We start from the raw sequence: 21838 nt of genomic DNA, 5'->3' as shown, positions 1-21838 counted from the left end.
TTTTTATTCCCCCTCTCCCCCCCCCCCCTGGATCCGCGCCTGAGATTATGTCTAACTTCATGCCGAACATCCTGGCATAGTAAGCCATGAAGTCATTTGCCAGAAGTTTTGTGTATTGGCCTGGTATTGACAGTGACGTACTGCCGAAATACACCACCAAAAACACCACTGCCACCCTGTTCATGGCCAAGTACACCTTTTTAGAGAGTTTGTGTAGATTTTGTGAAAAGGGTAATGATCACTTTCTGGTACTGGTAGATATTCATTTCAAATGGATTGAGGTTAAGCACATGGGGTCAAGCACTACCACTGAGCGTACCATAGATGAGTTGAGATCAAAATTTGCATGCCGTGGTTTACCTGAAGAATTTGTTTCTGATAACGGGCCTCAGTTTTGGTCAGAACTGTGTTCAAAGAGTTCATGCAGCAGAATGTCGTAAAGCACACTTGTTCCCCCGTATCATCCAGCCGCCAACACGGCAACGGAAAGGTCTGTTAGAGTTGTCAAAGAACCTCTTAAGAAACAGGTTTTGCAGGGTAGTTCAAAGCTCAGCATGAAACATCGTATGGCTAGATTCTTGCTGAAGTACAGAACGACACCACACACTACAATGGGTTACTCACCTGCAAATGGTTGATGAAGATGTAGTAACCTCCGCGAGGGGCAGGGGTTGGGTGGAGTCTCGCTATCAACTCCGAGGAGGGGAAGTGATCCCAGGTTCCGGGCAAGAAGAACGAAGACTTGAGACACCGATGTATCCCCAAAATCTACTGGTTCATTACGAGACTGAGATCCACGGGACACAAAGTCAACCAACATGCAACAGCGACGAATACAACTTATACAGATGTGTACGGGAAACACCACGGAAAAACCCGGAAAGACCACTACAAGAGAAAAATGCACAAAAACTAGTTCATGAATTTATGCCTCGCATACACTTTATGAATACAATTACATTATGATGAAGTACACTATTTAAAGTCAGTCACATTTTAACCTTAAATTTATCTCACAAAATACATGTAATAACAGGTCCGGCCGCCAACACTCACCCAACACTGGAGGGTTTCAGGACAACCTATGCCCCACGGCCGGTGTGCATGTAGGCTAGCAGCCCCCTGCCTGATGTACTATCTAAAAGCCCTGTTTATGCTGCATACGAAACAGAAAACTTTTCGTGACACACAACACAAACCACACAGTGGAGCGATTAGGAAAATGTATTACAAATGTATCAGTCTACTTCATTCACTTACCCAAATAGCTACTACATATGCATATTTATTCAGCCGACAGGCTCAAACGCTAAAAGATTTAATCAACCACCGAGCGCCCTCTCGGGGCCTACCCATTATGCTACATCATGAATCCGCCATTATACTTCCTCTTTTTTCTTAGCGACGGCATCGTGCAGAAGCAAATATTTTTGCTCTTGCCTTTTGACGAGTTTTTGTACGATTTTCACTTAAGAGTTTCTGTTTTATAGAATTTATCAACCAAGTGAGTTGTGTAGAATCTGTAGAGTTTGGTTTGAGTTAAGTAGTTCTCATTTGGAGTCATTTTGGAGTCATTTTGCTGTCGTTTTTCTTGCACGTAGCGTAGCAGGTTTTTCAGCCTTTGTCTGACACCACGTGCGGCGGGCCAGGTCGGCACCGCGGGACTAGCCCAGTGCCGGGTAGGCATCGTGGGTTCTCCCTTTGGGATCAAGTGCAATCCCCTTTTAGCCGAGTCGGCTTTCCTGAGTTATTATCATTATTTCTGTTGTACAGTTATCTAATAATAATATTTCTTTGTCAAAAAAAAATAAAAAAATAGCAGTGCATTTAGTTTATGACTCCATAGAAATCAGTAAAGACCTTTAGGGGAGACAGTGCGTCGTATATCCCCGGAGAGAGAGTGCGGTTATTCTCCACAAGGTCTGCTAGTCGCCCCACACGTGGGGCCCCTGTTCCGGAAGTCAGACTTTCGGCCGTTCAGGGGACTAGCGAAACGTTTCGAAGAATACAGCGGTTTCGGCCGTTCCCTGTTCTCCGTTCGTTTCCCCTAAGCTCGCGGTGAGCTAGGGCCTAGCGAGACGAGTACAGTGGGGGTATATCGACAGAGGTCATTCCCTTCCCCCCTGACCGTTTCAGCTAGCTCGCGGAGCTAGTAAGCTAGGAGAGGACGTTTCGTTGGGTATATCGACAGAGGTCGTTCCCTGCCCCTCGGCCGTCCTAAGCTATCTCGATAGTGCGACGACAAACGAGATAGCGGCGAGATATTCGTGGGTATATCGGCCGCTGGCCATTCCCTTCCCTCGGCCGCTTCGCCTGGCGTGTAAAGAAAAATTCCGTGGGGTACAGCGACCAGCGGTCGTTCCCTTCCCCTCGGCCGTTCTCAACTGCATTTATCTCAGTAGTACAATAGTACGAAAAGACGAGATAGCAGTGAGTCCCCACGCAGGGACATCGCCGTAGTCTGTAACGGTCATCCCGTGTTTACGCGTTTTGACCGGCATCAAACATACGTCCTACGGTATGGAACACCGTGAGGATACCGGGGATAAAACTCCCCGTGTAACCACGGCCCCCCAGGCGACCAGCCGTAAGGGTCCCGCGGTTAACAAGGCCGCATCAAAGGCCACCAGCGGTCCCAAGGGCAAGACCCAAAAAGGGACCACTAGTTGCTCGATCACGCCACTGGTCTCCGGACCATCAGCGTCACCTAGCAACCCGGCGTCGATTTCCCATGGTTTCATGGGAATTTCTTCGCCTCGTCCCCCTGGTCTGCTGGCTCCAGCAACCCTCGGGGACGACCAGTCACGGAGCAGTAAAAGGATTCAATCCTCACCGGCCCCGTCTGCGCGTTCATCGCACTCCGAGCTTCCTGCTCCCACCCGTGCGGAATAGGCAGGACTCGCGGTGACTGACTTGCCTCCTCCCCAAATTCGGGCCACGGACTCGTAGTCAACGTCGTTCTTTGATCAATGCTCCGGAATTCCAAGGATATTATCGGAGTTTTCATTCAGTGAATCAAGTCACCCAAGTAAGAAAAAGAAACACAAGGCAGCGCCGTCTTCTTCAGGGGATTCCCCCCGTAAGTCGACGCATCGGAAAAAGAAAAACAAAGGTGTATCCATGGAAATCTTTCTAAAAGCTTTCCAGGACATCAACGTTTCGCTAGCAGCCCTCACTAAACAACAACAATGGAGATCGGCCCCAGCGGTGACTGAGAAGTCACTCCCGGCGGCCACATTTCCGGACCCAAATCCGGGTCTAATCCTGCCGGATCCGAGTGTGATCCAGCCGGATCCGGCTCCAATCCGGCCGAATTCGGGCGCGATCCGGCCGGATCCAGGCTTAATTCAGCCGGATCCGGGCGCAATCCTGCCAATTTCGGGCGGGATGAGAGGGGATCACACTGGACCCCAGATCCTGGGGCTGCCATCAGTGCTGCTCAGATAATCCACCTACTACGGGCCGTGTTTGGGCGCCCCCGAGATCACAGGTGGGCATTTCTTTACACCCATCTATGAATTTGGGTACTTCTGTTCAAGATGTTCCTGACATAGATGTCGACAGTACTCACCCCCCTTCCACTCACTCGCAAGATGGGTGTTCTGGGGATGAAGAGGCCACTGACCCTGGCAATTTTTCGCCATTTGAGACTCAGCTGAGGCTGGTTCAAAGAGATATGGTTCGAGTACTGCAACTACCAGAGAGCAGTAAGCCAGAGACCACCCGTCGTTCTTTCAAACGCCGGACTGGTGTGGAGGAACCTCGCGATCCACTTTTCCCAGCTATGCCGGTGGATCGTTTATGCGCCGATCGCATACAACAGATCGCCGATTCAAAGAAATGGACTGCTTTCAACAAAAGGTCGGCAGCCTATTTCCAGTTTCCAGAAAAGGACCAAGATGATTTCTTTACGGTTCCTGCTGTTCCAGATACAGCCAAGGACAAATTGACTGGAGATAGCGGCAAAGCCCCGACCAAATCAATATTTGTCGATCAGACTAGAGCAAAGATGGAGGATACAATGGAGAAAGTCGATGAGGCGGCTAGATTTGGCTCACAAACAAGCGCCTTTTTACTTTTGTTATCTGAATATATCGTCTGCGCATGTGAGGAAGATTCACAAATTCCAGCCGATATGTTAGCAGCAGCCTTCCGCTGTCTGGACGAAATACTCCGCTTTTCTCTAGATCAGTTTACGAGAATCTCTATCTTGTCCGCCAAATCACGTAGGACTAACGTGATGGAGGCACTTTACATACCGCACGAAGGCGCTAAGAGGAAGTTAGAAGACCTTCCTCTTTATATTGACAAAGACCTTTTCGGAGGCAAATTCCAGGAGATTCTGGAAGTTGAAGCCAAAAGAATTGAAACAGCGGACAAACTGAGCTTGAAGAAGCCTTCAGCTACTGACAAGCCCAAGTTATCTGGGAAGAAGGCAACGAGAGGTGCTCCCTCGTTTCGCCCATCCCCTAAGAAACCATTCAAGCCCTTTCGCCAACAGACGGCCGAGGCATCAGCTGGTGCAATGGTTTCAGCTCCATGCCCCTACTCTGCCCCTGCACGCCAGTATGTACAAACTAGCGGCGGGGGACGTGGCGGTGGGCAATCGGCCCCCCGCTCTGGGTGGCGTCGGTGACGCCCCTACCGAGCCGACCCCCACACTCAGGCCCGTTGGGTGTCGTCTCAGAAATTCTGGAGAGAGATCACCTGCGACGCAAGGGTGCTTTCTATAGTCAGCCACGGCTATCAACTAGTATGCAAAGTCCGAAGTGACGTCACGATGACGTCATCGTTTGATTTTTTATGATTTTTTAAATATTTATAATTTTATTCTGCTTTATTTGACTTTAAACTTGGTTCAAACCAATACCACAATGACAAAATGTGCATTGAGAAGGGTTTCCAAGATGACGTCATTGCAGGGCATGTGGCGTCATGTGATAAAATTATATTTTAAGAATGATTCTAAGCATTTTTAACAACCTTTCACTGCTTGAAGCACTCTGAAAAGTGACTGCAAAAGGACCAACAAAACATAAAATTTTTAAAAATACGTTCTGTGTTCTGTTTGCAAACAGACATACAGCTCTAGTTATTATTATTATTATTTATGTATTTTCGGTCCTTGGATTCCTCATACTAAAAAAAAGCGCAAGTACAACAAGCATTCAAATGGCCGAGAAAATAATTCTTTATTTCTACTTAGTTTCAACCTCTGTTCTTAGTGTTCTTACAATAGCAGGGTGTTTGTTCCGCATATGCTTGATGAAGTTCAGCATATGCTTGATGAAGTTCCGCATATGCTTGATGAAGTTTCGCTTAATATGCTTGATGAAGTTCAGAGTTGTCCCATATGTTTCTGATATGCGAACGGCACAAAACATGCACGCTGCACTGTGGCGTTTCACACCATTTTGGACAAATTCCCTGTGATCCCAAACTTCACAACATAGGACACAGACAACATGACACATGTATTTTGGGGTTCTTTGCACAGACAACGTATACAATTTGGGCACAAAAAAGTGACTGAAGTGCCACACAGACAAGCGTAAGCGTACACATACAAAAGTACATGCAACGTGCATGCAAAAACACGGCAGATACGCGTTTTTTGCAGGTGTCTCAGTACGCATTTAGTCTGCTTCCCATTCATAGGCCTCTGTTTAAGGCTAGGCCGTTGTGGACCTGCTGCCGTAACCAGACTAGGGGCCGTTTTTCAAACCTCGGCTTGGCTGTGTCTCTTTTTCCATTCATGCACATTGGCAATGGGCTTTACCCGTATTATAGGACCAAAACCGGGGTTCAGAAAATGGCTTTGCTCCAATCACCCAAGTTAATCGTACGCCCATTTTGAGGAACACCTCGGCGTACAGTGTGTACAATGATCGGCCATTGCACCCATATACGGCAAATGGGTCATTGTGGGCAATTGGCCCAGGCCCAGTCAGACCTATATACAGACCCAGTCACGGCTAGCAGTTAATTGTGTTTGTACAGACGTGCTTAGAGTAGAGAACATTTCGATTTCTCGGCAATCGATCATTTGAAACTCAAAGTATCGATAAAGGCCGTGGTAACGTAAGTGCTTTACCATTTTTTTCTTATCGAGTACCGCTTTTCGAGTACCAGTACTTTGTACTGTTATTCGAGTACAAGTACTTTGATGATCGAGTACAAGTGCGAGTATGAGTACTTTGCTACTCGAGTATGAGTTCCATCATATCGAGTACGAGTACTTTGACATTTGAGTACGAGTATGAGTACGAGTACTCCTAAAAAAGTACTCGAGTACGAGTACCGAGTACGAGTACTACAACACTGATTTATTCATGAGATTTATTATAAATGTATATTTAACTGATTTTTATTTTTTGTTTAATTAGGAGGTGGATTCGAATACGGGAAGGTGAATTGTCCTACTACAAACCAGATGATGATAATCAACAAGCTCTTAATATTCTACAATTGTCAGAAGATGTAACCATAGTAAAGAAACTCAACTTCAATGGCTTCAGTATAACGACAAGGAAAAAAGTTTATTTGTGAGTATTGTTTTTCATCCATCATAAGTTGAACTTTCATGATTACAACTGTTCTTGGCTTTTGTATTATCAAATAATACATAAAAGCCATCTATTTAATTTATCCTCATTTATGTTTGTTTGTTTCTTGGGTGGGTTGTTTGTTTATTTGTGTGTGGGTTTTTTTTTTGGGGGGGGGGTTGACACGGAAGGAAAAAAAGCTGTCTAATCCAGTTGGACACATGAGGGTGACTCTTTTCAATTAATAAGCCCATTTATTTAAACATTCCGCCCTCCTCCTCCCCCCCACCCTAAAAAAAACCCCAAAAACGATAACTTTATCACAGAATGTGTCTTGCCACTGATTATTGAAAATTGTTTGTTGAAAAAGAGTTGCTCTCTAGATAATTTTTGTCATTATTAGGCTTATAGACCAACATGCATGGCTGATTATTTGCAGTTTGTTGACGAATGTCACAGATCCAAATAAATTGTGCGTTAAACTACTCAGGAAGATGTTGGGAAACTCACATATAAAATCCACAGTTAATCGGTGACCCAAATTGGTGCTAAAAGTTCAGGTTTTCTCCGTTTCAGCGCTAAAAATGCCGAGTGAAGAATTACCTCATTATTTTTCAATGACCAATCAGTGAGGCCCTTCTGTCATGGTGCGGTGAATGGACCAATAGCGGGTGCCATGCGCACCGTTTCAGCGTACTTCAGCAACTCTGCAGCTGATGAGGGTGCTTCGCTAAATAAATGGCCATAAACGTATGTTACGACAATGCCCATTTATCGATGGTATCTATTTTTCTATTTCTATTTGCACCGCTAGCGACGTTAAGGGCGGAAGAGAATTTATCAGAAATTTAATCTGGCTAATCACATCCGGACGCATTTCGATGTTCGCTCCGCTCTTTGTATGCCAGCCCTATAGGCCGTGCTGTATCACGGCCCAACCGAGCCGAACTGCAGTTTCAAGATTTTTGATTTTGTGGAGAGGCTCAGTCATGCTGGTGTTACTGTCAGTGTGGACACAGAAGTATTTTCAGGTTTTCCCTTTTAGTCAAATGGAAAATAAGGTAGGAGAAACCCAGTTTCTTTGGCAGTCATTAAAAAGATCCATGTAAGTCGTTAGTAAATTGAATAAGGGGATGAAGTCACCCGAATCAATCGTTATTTTACACATATATTCAGCCATAGAGCAAGGAACTTGGATTTGGTACCTTCAGATATAGTGATATTTTGACAACGATTTTGAGAAACCTGAATAAAATTGTCCCAGGAATGACAGTTGACAAAATGCAGCAGATAGACTGCCATGCGTTTTGTACATGGGGCGCATTGCATGCAAGGCTAATGCATTGATTGTCCCAGATAATAGCTAACGGCGCGGAGTGGCGTTCCGCAATGATGCATGACGATGGAATGTTGTGGTCCTTCCTACATGATGTGATGTCCCAAGGGATGGTCCGAAGTGCCTTGATGGCGATCTACGAATGAGAAATGTAGGTTTAAATGTGGGTCTAAATTAAGTTACACTAATCTTTAAGGGCATATCTGCCGTATGGGTGTTTGTTCAGATGACAGGCCTATGATATAGGTGGGGTTTTATTAGTTAGGGAACAAATAAGGTTATCACTTATTTTAGTGATTTAAAGCCTTTGTAAATGTATACCCATTTTAAAGGAACAAATAATAGGCATACTCGCATAATTAATTAGGGAAATAACACAGATTTACTGTTAATAATCACGCAGTGCGGGCCGGACTTTGTTTGGTCAGTACAGTTCTGGATAAACCATTATTTCATCTGAATTGCAGAGGACCTGCTTGTTACATGTATCATAGAACAGTAATTATTGTGGTGTCCATTTTCTTTTCCTCTTACATTTTGAACTTTAAACCATTACTCATAACGGACCTAAGATTAATCATTTATCCAGGTGATGATTCCTGGTCACAATGATGTTTATCTCACACATGCAATTTTCTCTTTAATCACCTTGAGTTTACAGGCACACTGAATAGACCAAGCTTGTGGGCGAATGTTACATGAATTCCTGTGGGAAATGTTACGCCGCCTGTGGGCGAATGGTATACGCCAACGCCTGTTGCGCCAAAACATGGACCCGAGAGTCGAGGAGTCACAGGAGTTTAAGATAGAAGGGCAGACTTCTTCGTATAGCAGAGTTGGGCAATTATTTATTGACAGCGGTAAAATGTAGGTTTGGTTTGACACACCTCGGATTGGGCACATGGCTCGATAGGCCCACAAGGGCTGAGATTTATCAACAAAATGTACATGGACACCATGCACAGGTTCAGGAAATGCATCTTTGGAACATAGGTATCTAATGACAATTTCCCTTATATCAGCATAATTAAGCATTTTCAAGATTACAATTGTATAACAATCCAATGAAGCGCAATCATGCCTTTATTTTCCGGCAGCCCATTGTATCATCATCACCACGCCTTAGACATGAACACAGATATGGAATATGGTTCGGCATGACATGCCAATCCTAGCTTATGGGTCCTTGTTTGCTGGAACTGCAAGTCAGTTTTAATGAACGACCATTTTATTTTTAAGTTGAGTGAACAACAGTAGAAAAAGTGATTTCATGGCTCTGTAATATATGTGTTTTTATCCATAAATTATAAGAGCAAAGTGACACCTGTCACAGTCTGGCAGCTGGTTATTGGTTTGATATCAGTTTTAGTAAGTATTCGCTCAAATCATTGCTCTCACAATAAGGTATGGAAAGTCCTTTTAGTATTTCAACAACAGTCTTGAATACTCATCTAGCCTTGATAAACCAGCCACCCATAGATAAAGAGTATTATGATTCGTAGTCCCAAAAGAGCGAGATGATCATTAAAAATGTAATTAGTGAGTGTCATACCTTTAATTCTAAAAGTTGTTGTATAGCTCTTAGTGACAATGAGTTTGGTATACCGGGAATGTTATCGCAACAATAGACGCTTGAAGAGCAGTTTGTGAGTAAAAGAAATTCAGGGCAGGTATTTATCTAGATAATCATCATTGATGCAAATCATCTGTGTTCCATATTCTGTAAATGGAGATCCAACCGATCTCAGCAGCTCATGGAGTCAATGGGCGGGAGCATTTTCCTTACAAAGACTCTGGGGTTTGATATGCGAGAAAAGGGAATTCAGCACCCCAACTGTCCCCAACAATTGGCAAAAGCAAAATTGATAAAACAAATAGCATTTGAAAGCTGAATATCGCAGGTTTAACATAATATAAGCATCATGAAACATTTTTCAATATTCCAAGGACACAGAGCCCGTTTCTGCTTGCAGCATTTTTTTTTTGGGGGGGGGACAGGCTGTAGAGGTGGATGGGCCCCTCTGATGTGAAAAAGGCTATGATATAGAGGTGGATGGGCCCCTCTGATGTGAAAAAGGCTATGATATAGAGGTGGATCGGCCCCTCTGATGTGAAAAAGGCTATGATATAGAGGTGGATCGGCCCCTCTGATGTGAAAAAGGCTATGATATAGAGGTGGATGGGCCCCTCTGATGTGAAGGCGGCCTGAAAAGATCGGTGGATAGGCCCCGACAGAGAGAAACACTAGAGCTAATGAGCTTCCCGAAGCACAGATATCAGCCTAAATTGCCGTTTTATCGGTTTGTCTGAATACTAACTTGCACTGAACACAAGGTGATCATCGCTAAATGTGGCCGAGATCGGCAAAAGGATGTAAGAGGAACAACTATGAACATTTGACATTAAGACTGCCGAAACATTACATAAAATAGCCGTCAAGACAATACATGAAACAGTAGTTAATGCCAGTATATTAATCCTTAAAAACACTCAAAAATTAATCACAGCATTAGTGTTACTTATTGACCTCCGTACTTTTTAATCCATGGCATGAGTATCTGGCTGAACACATGTCTTTACACAGGTGGCACAGCTGCATGCTATGACAGACCGAAGGAATGCAGTATCCAGACACCACTTCTGCGGTTATGGGCAAAGTCTGTGGAGAGTGTGGCACTGTATGTCACCAGTGGCGTCACCAGACTTTTCAGTCTGGGGGGCACAGGGGGGGCACCAGCATTTGATGGGGGGGGGGAGCACTTAGGTGGATACGGATCGCCGTCCTGGGGGAGGAGTCTAAGGGGAGGGGGTGCCCCCCTCCCCTTTGGAAAATTTTCGCATACGGAGGATGGGCTAGATGCAAAATGGTGCCACATTTGATGCTAAATTCGATCTGAAGATATCTCCAGAAATTGCTAGTTTTGAGGTAATGATTTTAACAACGCGCAGAACTTTTTTTACCAACCCAAATCTCAGATGGGGGGGGGGGGGGGGGCACTCGGGGGGGCACTAGGTTTTCCAGGGGGGGCACGTGCCCCCCCTGGCCCCCCCTTGGAGATGCCACTGTATGTCACACAACATCCACAGTATCGTGGTGGTTTGAAACCTTCCCAGAATTCCTATGTTTTTATATTGCTTTTTACATGCGTTTGAAAAATGAAAAACTTGAAATAACTCGACAACCAAATAAGTCATGAATATGAAATTTGAGAATTAGAGATAAAAAAATACACTGAACAGGGCTGCAAAGATTTAAAATGTAAAACAGTTTTTGAATTTTGTTTCATAAAATGACCCCTACTGACCAATAGGTGACCACTGGCCAAATTCTGTGAACAATTTTTGTGAGGCTCGGTCTAAATATACAACTGACCAAGTTTTACATCAATTGGGTCAAGACTGGGGGAGAAAAAGCATTTTGTAAATATTCATTAAATGACCTCTAGTGCCCCTTTAATGACCAGTGGCCGGATTTTACGAACATGGCTAGGTAGGGCATGTGACAAGGTTTAATTTGGCCAAGTTTGTTTGAAATCGGCTGAATAGTTAAGAAGTTATGGCCATTTTTATATTGGTCACGTGACCGTTTGCCCGAAGAAAGAAAGAAAGAAAGAAATGGGACGATCACAGTATATCAGCGTGCTCCGCACGGCTGATATAAAAAAACAAGAAACACAAAAAAGAAAGACATGTTTGTTGGTGGTGGATAGGCCCCGACAGAGAGAAACAAAAAAGTGGCATGTTTGTTGGTCGGTGGTTAGGCCCGACAGAGAGAAAAAAAGAAAAAAAAACATGTTTATTGGTCGGTGGATAGGCCCGACAGAAAAAGAAAATAAAACAAAAAAAAACATGCTTGTTGGTCGGCGGATAGGCCCGGACAGAGAGAGGGAAAAAACCAAAAACAAAACAAAACACGACATTGATCGGTGGATAGGCCCCGACAGAGAGAAACAAAAAAGTGACATGTTTGTTGGTTGGTGGATAGGCCCCGACAGAGAGAAACAAAAAAAGGAGACATGTTTGTTGGTCGATGGTTAGGCCCCGACAGAGAGAGAGAAAAAAAGACATGTTTTTGTGGATAGGCCGTGACAGAAAAAAAAAAATGTTTGTTGGTCGGTGGATAGGCCCCGACAGAAAAAAAACAACAACAAAAAACGAAACAAGAAACTAAAAAAAAACAAGAGGGACATGTTTGTTGGTCGGCAGATAGCCCTCGACTGAGATGCTGGGATGATATAGAAGGGAACGGGCCCCTCTGATGTGGAGACTAGTGAGACTTGTCAGAATAGTGAATAGAGTTTTCATTGATAAAATGGTGAGATTTCCCTTGGTGGCAAATGGGGGGTGCCTTGGTGACATTAAATGGTGAGATTTGCCTTTAAATAGTGGCAAATTAATTGGATTGTGCCCTGGCGGTGCGTGTAGCTCAGCCTTTGTGGCAGAGTAAGTTAAATTCATTTAATTTTGGTGAAAAGTTTGTGGTGTATTCTTAAATCGAATTTCATTGTGGTGTTGGTTAACAACTTGGTTTTTGGTACCAGTACTCAGAGTATTGGTTAATATATAAATGCATTTCGATTGCACTGGTTTATGATTGGTGTGTGTGGTAAATTTCGAGTCGGGTTCACTTTTAAATGGATTTGAACACGTGGTAAAGAAGTGTAACGTAAATGTTTTCATATCAATCAAGAATTGTAAATGGACAATTAGCATAAATCAGTAAATTTGTATACATTGGATATAGGCAATGATATACAAGGGGGATGGGTCCCTGTGATGTTGATACAGATGATATAAGGGGATGGGTCCCTATGATGTGGATAAAGGCAATGGAATGGCAGGGACGGGTCCCTATGTGTTGTGGATACAGGCACTGGTTCAGAAAAGGGATTGCCCCCTATATGATGTTGTTTACAGCGAATGCTGTAGGTAAGGGGGTTGAACCCCTAGGATGTAGATACAGAATAGAATGCTATAGAAAAGAGGTCGGACCCTACGAAGTGGATACAATAAAAAGGGGACATGGCCCCATGGTTTGAATACGAGCTACTTTGCCTTTGTGTCCAGCATTTAAAAAAGCCCCGGAGATCGCAGAAGTGGAGGCGAGCATAAAAATAAAAACAAAAAACAATGGGGATAAAATTGTGCCCCGATGGTTTTGGTCATGTGACATGAGTTCTAAAGTACAATGTCCGGGTCCCTGAAGGGTGATATATCACCATTTAGTTTAGATTATCACCATTTAGTTCATATGTACGAAAGCCCATTAGCGCCACTGCAAGTATATATGTTGCGGATTATTTAATTCGTTATTACGGATTATTAATTCGTTATTACGGATTACTAATTCGTTATTACGGATTATTAATTCGTTATTACGGATTATTTAATTCGTTATTACGGATTATTAATTCGTTATTACGGATTACTAATTCGTTATAACGGATTACTAATTCGTTATTACGGATTATTTAATTCGTTATTACGGATTATTAATTCGTTATTACAAATTACTCATACGTTCTGAGTCATACTCGGCAAGTATGGCACAGGAGTGCAAACGTTGTATACAAAGATAGCGCCGCCTAGCGGCCCTATATACACAGGCCCCTGGTCACGTGCTCTCCACGTGTGAGAACATCAGACCTAATTCGTAATAACGAATTAATAATCCGTAATAACGAATTAAATAATCCGTAATAACGAATTAAATAATCCGTAATAACGAATTAATAATCCGTAATAACGAATTAATAATCCGTAATAACGAATTAATAATCCGTAATAACGAATTAAATAATCCGTTTTAACGAATTAGTAATCCGTAATAACGAATTAAATAATCCGTAATAACGAATTAATAATCCGTTATAACGAATTAATAATCCGTAATAACGAATTAATAATCCGTAATAACGAATTAATAATCCGTAATAACGAATTAAATAATCCGTTATAACGAATTAGTAATCCGTAATAACGAATTAATAATCCGTAATAACGAATTACACAATCTGTAACATATATACTTGCAGTGGCGCTAATGGGCTTTCGTACATATGCGATCGGGAGCCTGTGCATAATAAATCAACAGTCATGCAGCGCATTCTTGCTGCCAAGGGACAAGAAGTGTACTCGCGTGGCAAGGCGTAACCACAAGAAAAATTAGTCTTTATAATAGCAAGAAGAAAATGATGGACAGGCCTGCATTAACCAGGTAAAACCAAAGCATAGCTGCCAACTAGTACGATTTTTTCGTAATTATTACGAATTGTTTGTTAAATAACGAAAATACGATTTGCCTCTAAAACATTACGAATTTCCCATTTTCTACCTAACGAAAAAAAAATACTTGTAAAGTATCGTTTTTGACCAAAAACTTCTGGCGAAATGTCGCGATAATGGATGGACTGGTGACAAGTCTAATAAGAATGCAGTCAAGCACCTGATAGACATCAATGCAGTGTGCGCAGTGGAGTACTTTAGGACCAGACTAAAAATATTTTTCAATGGTGTGTCATTTGTGTGCATCTCGTGGATGTTTGGTTGTGTGTACTGTATCATGTATGTGAGTACTTTTCAGTGACGATCTTAAGCACTTTCAGTCGCTTATTGCCCGAATGAGACCCATCAGTGCGAGATTTTAATCATGGAATTTAATAAGAGTATGGTTGGAATAATTGGTAATAGAGTTTGAGTTTATCACAACGCAGGCCCGTAGGAAGCTAAAATTTATTGGTCAGGCTCATCTCAGGGCAGGGAGCTCAGTTGATGCGAGCGCGTAGCGCGAAGCCCTAACGGCGTGGGGTTCGGGGCCCGCTTAAGGACCCCGACAAATTTTGGATTCCAGACGCTCTGTGGTGCGATCTGAGGCAATTTCTGACCACTTTAACCTTTTTTTGAGCTATCATAATTTAAACATCATTTTCAAGTTTGGAGTCAATTATCTTTTTATATATATATTTTTTTGCGTGAGAAATCCCATGTCGGCGTTAAAGCATGAGAATACCTGAAATAATCTTACGCTCAATGTGTTAGAGTTGGCAGGCCTGCAGAGGCAGATCCAGGATTTGACCCAATCCCTTCCAAATGTAACCAAAAGCCACTCCCCCCCCCAACACTATGCATGTATCTATGCATGCATATTATCTTCGTAATTTGTACAAGACACATTTGGAGCACTGCACATCTGCAAGTTTAACCAGTATATGTCACTTGATGAACTTTACATAGGATTTGTCAAAATTTAGCCTATCGTAGTGAAAAGTTTTGGACATTTGCTCATCGCAAAACTTTTTTTGGATCTAGATACTCTGTAGTGCAATCTGAGGCATTTCCTGGCCACTTTCCCCTGACTTTGAAATGTATTTGTGTTAGTCATCAAAGATGATAAATTACATCACAAGCATCACATCAAAACTGTAGCTTGACTCTCTTTCTAGATTTGTGCTCTTTAGCTTGATCCATGATTGTGTTTACAGGGAAAGGGCGTAATCATACATGTCGCCATGCACTACACGTTAAGTTAAATGGAATTTAACCATGAATTTTAGTTTTCCTCAGACTTGTACTTGTGTTTTTCTTAAAAAGAAGAGGTTTTGTAGCTGAGAAAATAGCAAGGAAGAACGGTATTGTGCAAAGCGCAAGCAAAATTCAGGGAATAATCCGTTGATACTAATATCTTGTTGGAAAATTCCAAAATCATTTCAAGAAAGTTGCCGCCGTGAATCAGAGTTTATGAAGGGACGGAAAGCGGGATTTGCTATCAGCATCAACAGGGTTGTTCCTCATTATTTACCTTTTATGGGATGTGAATCAAATTGGAAGACGAGAGGCTCTGCCGGCTGATGTATTTTTTAGAAATTTAATTCACCGGTATGGATACAGTGTACGTACATGATTGAACTGCCGAGCGTATTTGTTAAGGTTTTTTTTTTTCTAAAAAAAATACATCAGCTCGCAGAGTCTCTCATCCTCCAATTGATTCACATCCCATCAGGTAAAGAATGACGAACGGTCTTGTTGATAGCAAATCCCACTTTCCGTTCCTTCATAAACTCTGATTCACAGCGGTAATTACTTTCTTTGAATGATTTTGGAATTTTCCAACAAGATATTAACTTTAACGGATTATTCCCTGAATTTTGCTTGCACAAAACCGGTTCTTCCTTGCTATTTTCTCATTTAGAAAACCACTTCTTTTTAAGAAAACACAAGTACTAGTCTGAGGACAACTAAAATTCATGGTGGCGGCTAATCGCCATTCCGTTTAACTTAACATGTAGGCCTAGTGGCGACATGTATGATTACGCCCTTTCCCTTTAAACACACACACAAAAACAAAACAAAACACAAAAACAACACAAGAAAAATTGGGGGAGGGCAACGGGGGCCATGTCCCCCCCCCCCCAAAAAAAAATGGAAGCCATTTTTTTTTCAGTGTCGTCGCAATAGAGGCAGGTACTGCATACACCACCATCTTTTTCTTTAAAAAAAATTGTTAAAGTGGTCAGAAATTGCCTCAGATCGCACCACAGAGCATCTAGAAACCAAAAAAAGAAAAAATCCAGCCTTGGGGCCATGCAAGGCCTTTTATACATTAAAACAAAAGATATGCCTGTCATTATTGGTACGGCCATAGCCGTACCTGCCGTACCGCTTCCTACGGCCTTGTCACAACGGACAGAAAAGATAATCAGCATGCGTTTGCAAGGTATGTTGGCGGGATATTTCTATTGCATACGGTGGCCCTAGCCCCACTAGTGTGACCATCGGTATGCTGCGCTGAACCTTTGGCCACACACCGTGGTACCGCGCGCTACTGAGGACGAAGTTTTCATAAAAATTCAGGGCAGTTTCTTACATTCTCAGTTTCTTACTTTCTTATGGTTGTATTCTATGATGTCTCACCTGTCACTTCTGGGATGCTTAGGTCTAATGATGTTCCATTTTCCGAGATATTCTTCAATCTTTCTGGAGCCCATATGCACTCGTGAAACGTCTGGTGGTGGCAGCCATTTTGAATGTGACAAGAGATGACCTCAAGCGGTGACGTCGCGTTTATGCAAATTGTTTGTCGAGCGCGCGAGGCGCGAGTTGCAAATGCGACGGCTGTTTCCTGTGCCGTAGATCCTGAATAGAGATCGGTGCACGTGGCCCCCTGACGATAAATGCATGGTACGGAAAATAGCCAAATCAAGCATATGTACACACTTATTGTGATTTATTCGCACGCATGTTACAGGTGATGTGTTTGCGTGCGCGTTGTGTTTCCCCTAAAAGAGTTGATTTTCTCGTTATTCTTTTGATAAAACCAAATTTTAGGTGGATATCAGACAAGTGATCCGCACTAGTCAAAATCATATTTGCGTAGTATTCATTGTGGGACACAATATTGTCAATTTGCACAGCCGCATTGCGAGGTTTGTTTAAATCGGTTAATGAGAAGTGACAATCGGAATCGACCTCGTTTTTCAGGCACGCTGCGCCGGTTTGAAATAATTATTCTATGTACGGTCTTATAGAGAGCATTTGTTATAAATTGGCGGAAGTCTAGAAAAGTCTAGCTCTGCAAGCAGCCCAGCCGCATTGCCAGATGAGGCTTGGGTGAGGAATGGGTGGTCTTTGGGGCGAAATATCGGGGGAAAGGACAGGTTTCATCGTCTAAGTTTGGAGCGACAAATCTTTCAACCCATATCTAAGACTAAACCTATAGACTCTGGAGCCCGAACAAAGCAGCGGTGCAATTACTATAGGTTACTATGAATAAATTAACACCAACCAGAGAAAATCTGAGAATAAAGCATTTGATTATTTAATGATAAAATGTCATAATACCAAAAATGTCATAGAATTTTTGTTGTTGTTGTTGCTGAGAATAAGTTAATTGAAATGATATAAAGCAACTGATGATGGTAGTTTTTGCCTCGTCTTTTAAATCTCGGTGTGTAAAGTGAATTTCTTTTTTCAACACTGTGACTAGAAAGTGCACTGTATTTATTAAGTCAAAAAATCTACCACGAAAGTTATCCTGATTTCTAAATGCAAGTTAAGGGTCAGAGGGTCGCCAGAGGCTGACGCGTGTCTGGGGTTCATGACTTAATACGTCCCCATGCAAACAAGAAATCCCTCTTATCGTCGACCATACAGTATTAAAGTACCAGGGGACAACAACAATTAATAACAGATGCAAGATCTCTTTGATATCATTTGGGTTTTTTTTAATGGACTTTACTCATTCATGGGATAATCGATAAATAGAATATACTCGATATTGGATCGATTATTGAAGATTCTTATATTGACGGTGCTTACATTCTTGATTAACCCCGGGTTGTAGTTTGAACTAAGTAGTTGCAGTTGGCATTCATACATTAAGTGACCATAAAAATCCTGTTATCACAAGTTTTGGGTTGTCAGTGATTTTTTAGTGCATGTGACAGCTCTTTTTTGTCCAAGTAGTCTTTGGTCTCACTTCAACTTCTATAAAATCATTGGTTGTATATGAGTCATCTTATGTTTATTCTACTGGACTCATCAAAGTTTCCTTTGTGTTGATATAGTTTTCGAATCATTCCAAGTGGCAGTGCATCTGCGGCAGACATCGAAAAGGATCGAGATGAATGGTTCAAGGTAATATACTCATTAAAATGGAAGGTTAGAATATAGTGGGTGTTGGAAGTAGGAAATGTAAGTTCAGTTGGTGGATGTGGATGCCTTGCCACATAAAAAGAATAAATGAAATAAGCAACCAATCTAAATCCAAAATGTTACTAAACAGAATGAGAAAAAAATATGGATTAAAATTTTTGTCATGACTTGCTGTGTTTAAATTGGGCGGAAAAAAATGGTGTGTTTACGGTAACCTGACCGACCTGGAATTGTTGGGACCAAATTGCTGACCTCAAACTTTTAATGCCATTTTGCTTGTTGATTATTTTAAATGAGCACTATTTGCAATTGTTTGCCATGAACATACTCTTGAACTACATACTTCTACTCTTGAAATTTACCATGATTTGACACAAACATATCTGTTAAAAAAACCTGCAAAAATCATGACGGTGACGACGTCAAAACTTGGATAATACTAGTATAGGCCTACAAAAGTACACCCGTTTCTGTGCACAAACTGACATATCATTTTCGAGGTATCTGGTGCCCGCATAGCTCAATATGAACCTAAATGATGATGCATGAGTAGTGTGCAACACCAGCCAATGGAAAGTGTAAGCTTTATTTGGACATGCACTGCAGGAGCCCCAATTGTTTGAGCTACATGTAGCATGTGTGTGTCTAGAAAAAAAAAAACCCGCACGTAAGAGATTTACAGAACCACGACATTGCCAAAATGCCATTCTGCAAGTCATTTCACAGAACTTGATCTCTCCTTTCTGTGTATGTATTTTGTATTTCAGTGTATATATTTTGTAGTGTATAGGATCAGAAACTGAAATATTTGTCAATAAGTAAGGCTGAAAGGTTAAAAACATTACCAAGTAAGGAACTCAAGTATTATGAGAAATAGCTTGATGAGGACATATCGTCACCGGTTTCACGAAGGGACGGGAATGTGGATTTTGAAGAAAAAATGTTTTCGAGATAATCGCAAGAGAAGTTTCTCCGTTTTTAAAACAGCAAAACTGCTACTTTGCAACAACTTTATGCAATAAGGAAACCTTGACGTAATTCTTTGATAGGTAAACTTTAATTTGAACCCAGTAATTATAACAGTGGTTGATTAGCCAAAATTAATTAGCAAAGATGCCCGTCCCTTCGTGTAAACAAAAATCCAACTTTTCCACATTTACGCCCTTCTTGTTTAATGTGCTTTTCCATAGGGAAGGGCACGCGTGTTCGATTACGCGCGCACAGCTGAGAATGTAACAAAGATGCCCGTCCCTTCGTGAAATCGAAAATCTCTGTTGACCTACTTTGACTGCCTTTCCGTCCCTTCGTGAAAACGGTGATGATATACCGGCAGTGAGATTTGTTAAATGATGAAACAGTGGATAAGGCCAAAAAAAAAAGTCTCCGGTTTCTGGTATGGAGCTTGCCCCAAACGTGGTGCGGCGACGCGGCTTTTTTTTTTTTTACCTGTTTTGTTTTTGTTTTTTTTTGGCTTCAAATGTCGGCTGATGACTGCAAATGGTGCCCGACTAAACTTAGTGCAAATATATGAGAGTCCAGAGAGGCCACATAATCTTATTCTCGATCATAACCCCATCTAAAAACACGTTAAAATTGTGCAGCAGCAGAATTCCAGTCAAACCAGTGAGTTTGGCGGTTTTGAAACATCATCTTGTATTGAGAAAAAAACTTTTTCATTTTGCCGACGCGCATGGCTACGGCGACGCGCGCGCATACCAGAAACCGGAGCCTTTTTTTTTTTGGCCTAAGTGCCCCATTTTTTTTTCACCAACGAATGGTGATGTGCAGTGGAATGAATATGTATACATACATGTATACACACACTAGTGTAAAGTTTAAAAATCCAAACCTACAAACTGGTATAGAGAAATCATAGTTTGGGACTCTTACAATGTACATGTAAGGTGGATCTAAATTGTAAATAAAACTTTATTTCTATTAAATCAGGCAATCCGTTTTGCCTGTGGAGACAGAAGAGACTCTGTGGCAATCTTTGGAACAGATGATACAATCAACAAAACTTCTATGTCAGCATCAGAAGAGAGTCAGCCAACCAGAGAGAGTTTTTACCAAGCCATGAGGCACTTTCAGGAGGTGAGAAAAAGTCAAATACCTAATACCAGTTTTGCAGGTTTCCTATCAAAGTCAAAAAACTTCAAAAATTTTAAATTTCCAATGATTTTGTCCAACAATATTACTTCATGTTTTTCAAAACACCCCTCTAGCTATATTATGGAATAGCTATATAATGAAAAGTTTGGAGAGAGCTGGTGCTGTCACTACTAGGGGAATGGAACTTCACCCAGGGAGTCACTTCTGGAAGCGTGGAACCATTACCATGTCAGCGGTCTCCCATCCGGCACCAGTGGCGTAGCCAGGAATTTTTCAGTGAAGGGGCGCTGGGGGGGCTGGAACATTTCATGGGGGGGCGTCATGTAGATCAATGATAATTTTTTTAGAAACTCAAAATCTCAGGGGGGGGGGCGACTGGGGGGGGGCGACAAGGTTTCATGGGGGGGCTGTTCCCCCCCCCCCCCCCCCCCCCCCCCCCCCCCCCCCCCCCCGTGGCTACGCCACTGTCCGGCACCCACATCAACAGTTGGCTGCCGGCGCTGGCAGTTCCGTTGACCGAGAAGGGGACATGAAACTGTCTCCGGCCAGCACAAACGGAACAACCAATTGAAAGGTTCGGTTCAGCAAGGTTACTGAGAAAAAATTTAACCCCTGTGCCGGAACCAAACTTAAGGAGGGTCCTCGGTATAAACATGGCTCTGGAACGGGCTTCACTACACCCTCCATGCCTTCCCCGAATACGGGGCAGGCCCGTGGGGACTAGCCTCCACGGTTCAGTGGGCATGAATCCCCGGTGTCCTCCCATCACTGTGATGAACACCACGGGGTGCCGGAACTTTTGTACGGGCTACCTGACCGGTCAGCATTGCTCAACCTATGGGGCTTGAGGTGCTGTCGGCCGGGCTCAAGCTTGCATGACTCATTGAACTGACCCCACCAAGACAAACGCTACAAGGATGAGGACTCAGTCTATACAGCTGATATTTTGCAAGCCTTTCAATGGATTTTGACTTTATTGTCGACCCTGTCTGCCACCCACCAGGCGGGTACCCTTGGTGGCCCCTGGCCAGCCATGCTGCGATGCCCTCAGTCATTGGTCACGGTTGGGTGGCTCGGGGACAAAAGGGACATATCGCGCACGGTAAGCCATGCTCCGGAATCTCCGCCTGCACTGAGCTTACACCCATCTATGTTTATTGTCTCCGAGGATGTTGCTCAGCCAACGACCCGTGGC

The 21838-nt window shown here is 42.7% G+C and overlaps 1 protein-coding gene across 1 annotated transcript in view; it reads left to right on the top strand.

Annotated features, from left to right (window-relative positions):
* The window catches only part of LOC119739059, a 108050-nt gene that overhangs the window by 72835 nt on the left and 13377 nt on the right, over positions 1 to 21838 (top strand). Inside the window, exons 7-9 of the mRNA XM_038213894.1 lie at positions 6387 to 6545; positions 18444 to 18513; positions 20479 to 20625. Coding sequence (XP_038069822.1) covers positions 6387 to 6545; positions 18444 to 18513; positions 20479 to 20625 — 376 coding nt within the window. The remainder of the gene's footprint in view (positions 1 to 6386; positions 6546 to 18443; positions 18514 to 20478; positions 20626 to 21838) is intronic.

The sequence above is a fragment of the Patiria miniata genome, unplaced genomic scaffold (genome assembly GCF_015706575.1).
Source record: "Patiria miniata isolate m_02_andy unplaced genomic scaffold, ASM1570657v1 HiC_scaffold_30, whole genome shotgun sequence".
NCBI lineage: Eukaryota > Metazoa > Echinodermata > Asteroidea > Valvatida > Asterinidae > Patiria > Patiria miniata.
Note: the sequence above shows the minus strand (reverse complement) of the source record. Positions and strands in the feature narration are given on the sequence as shown.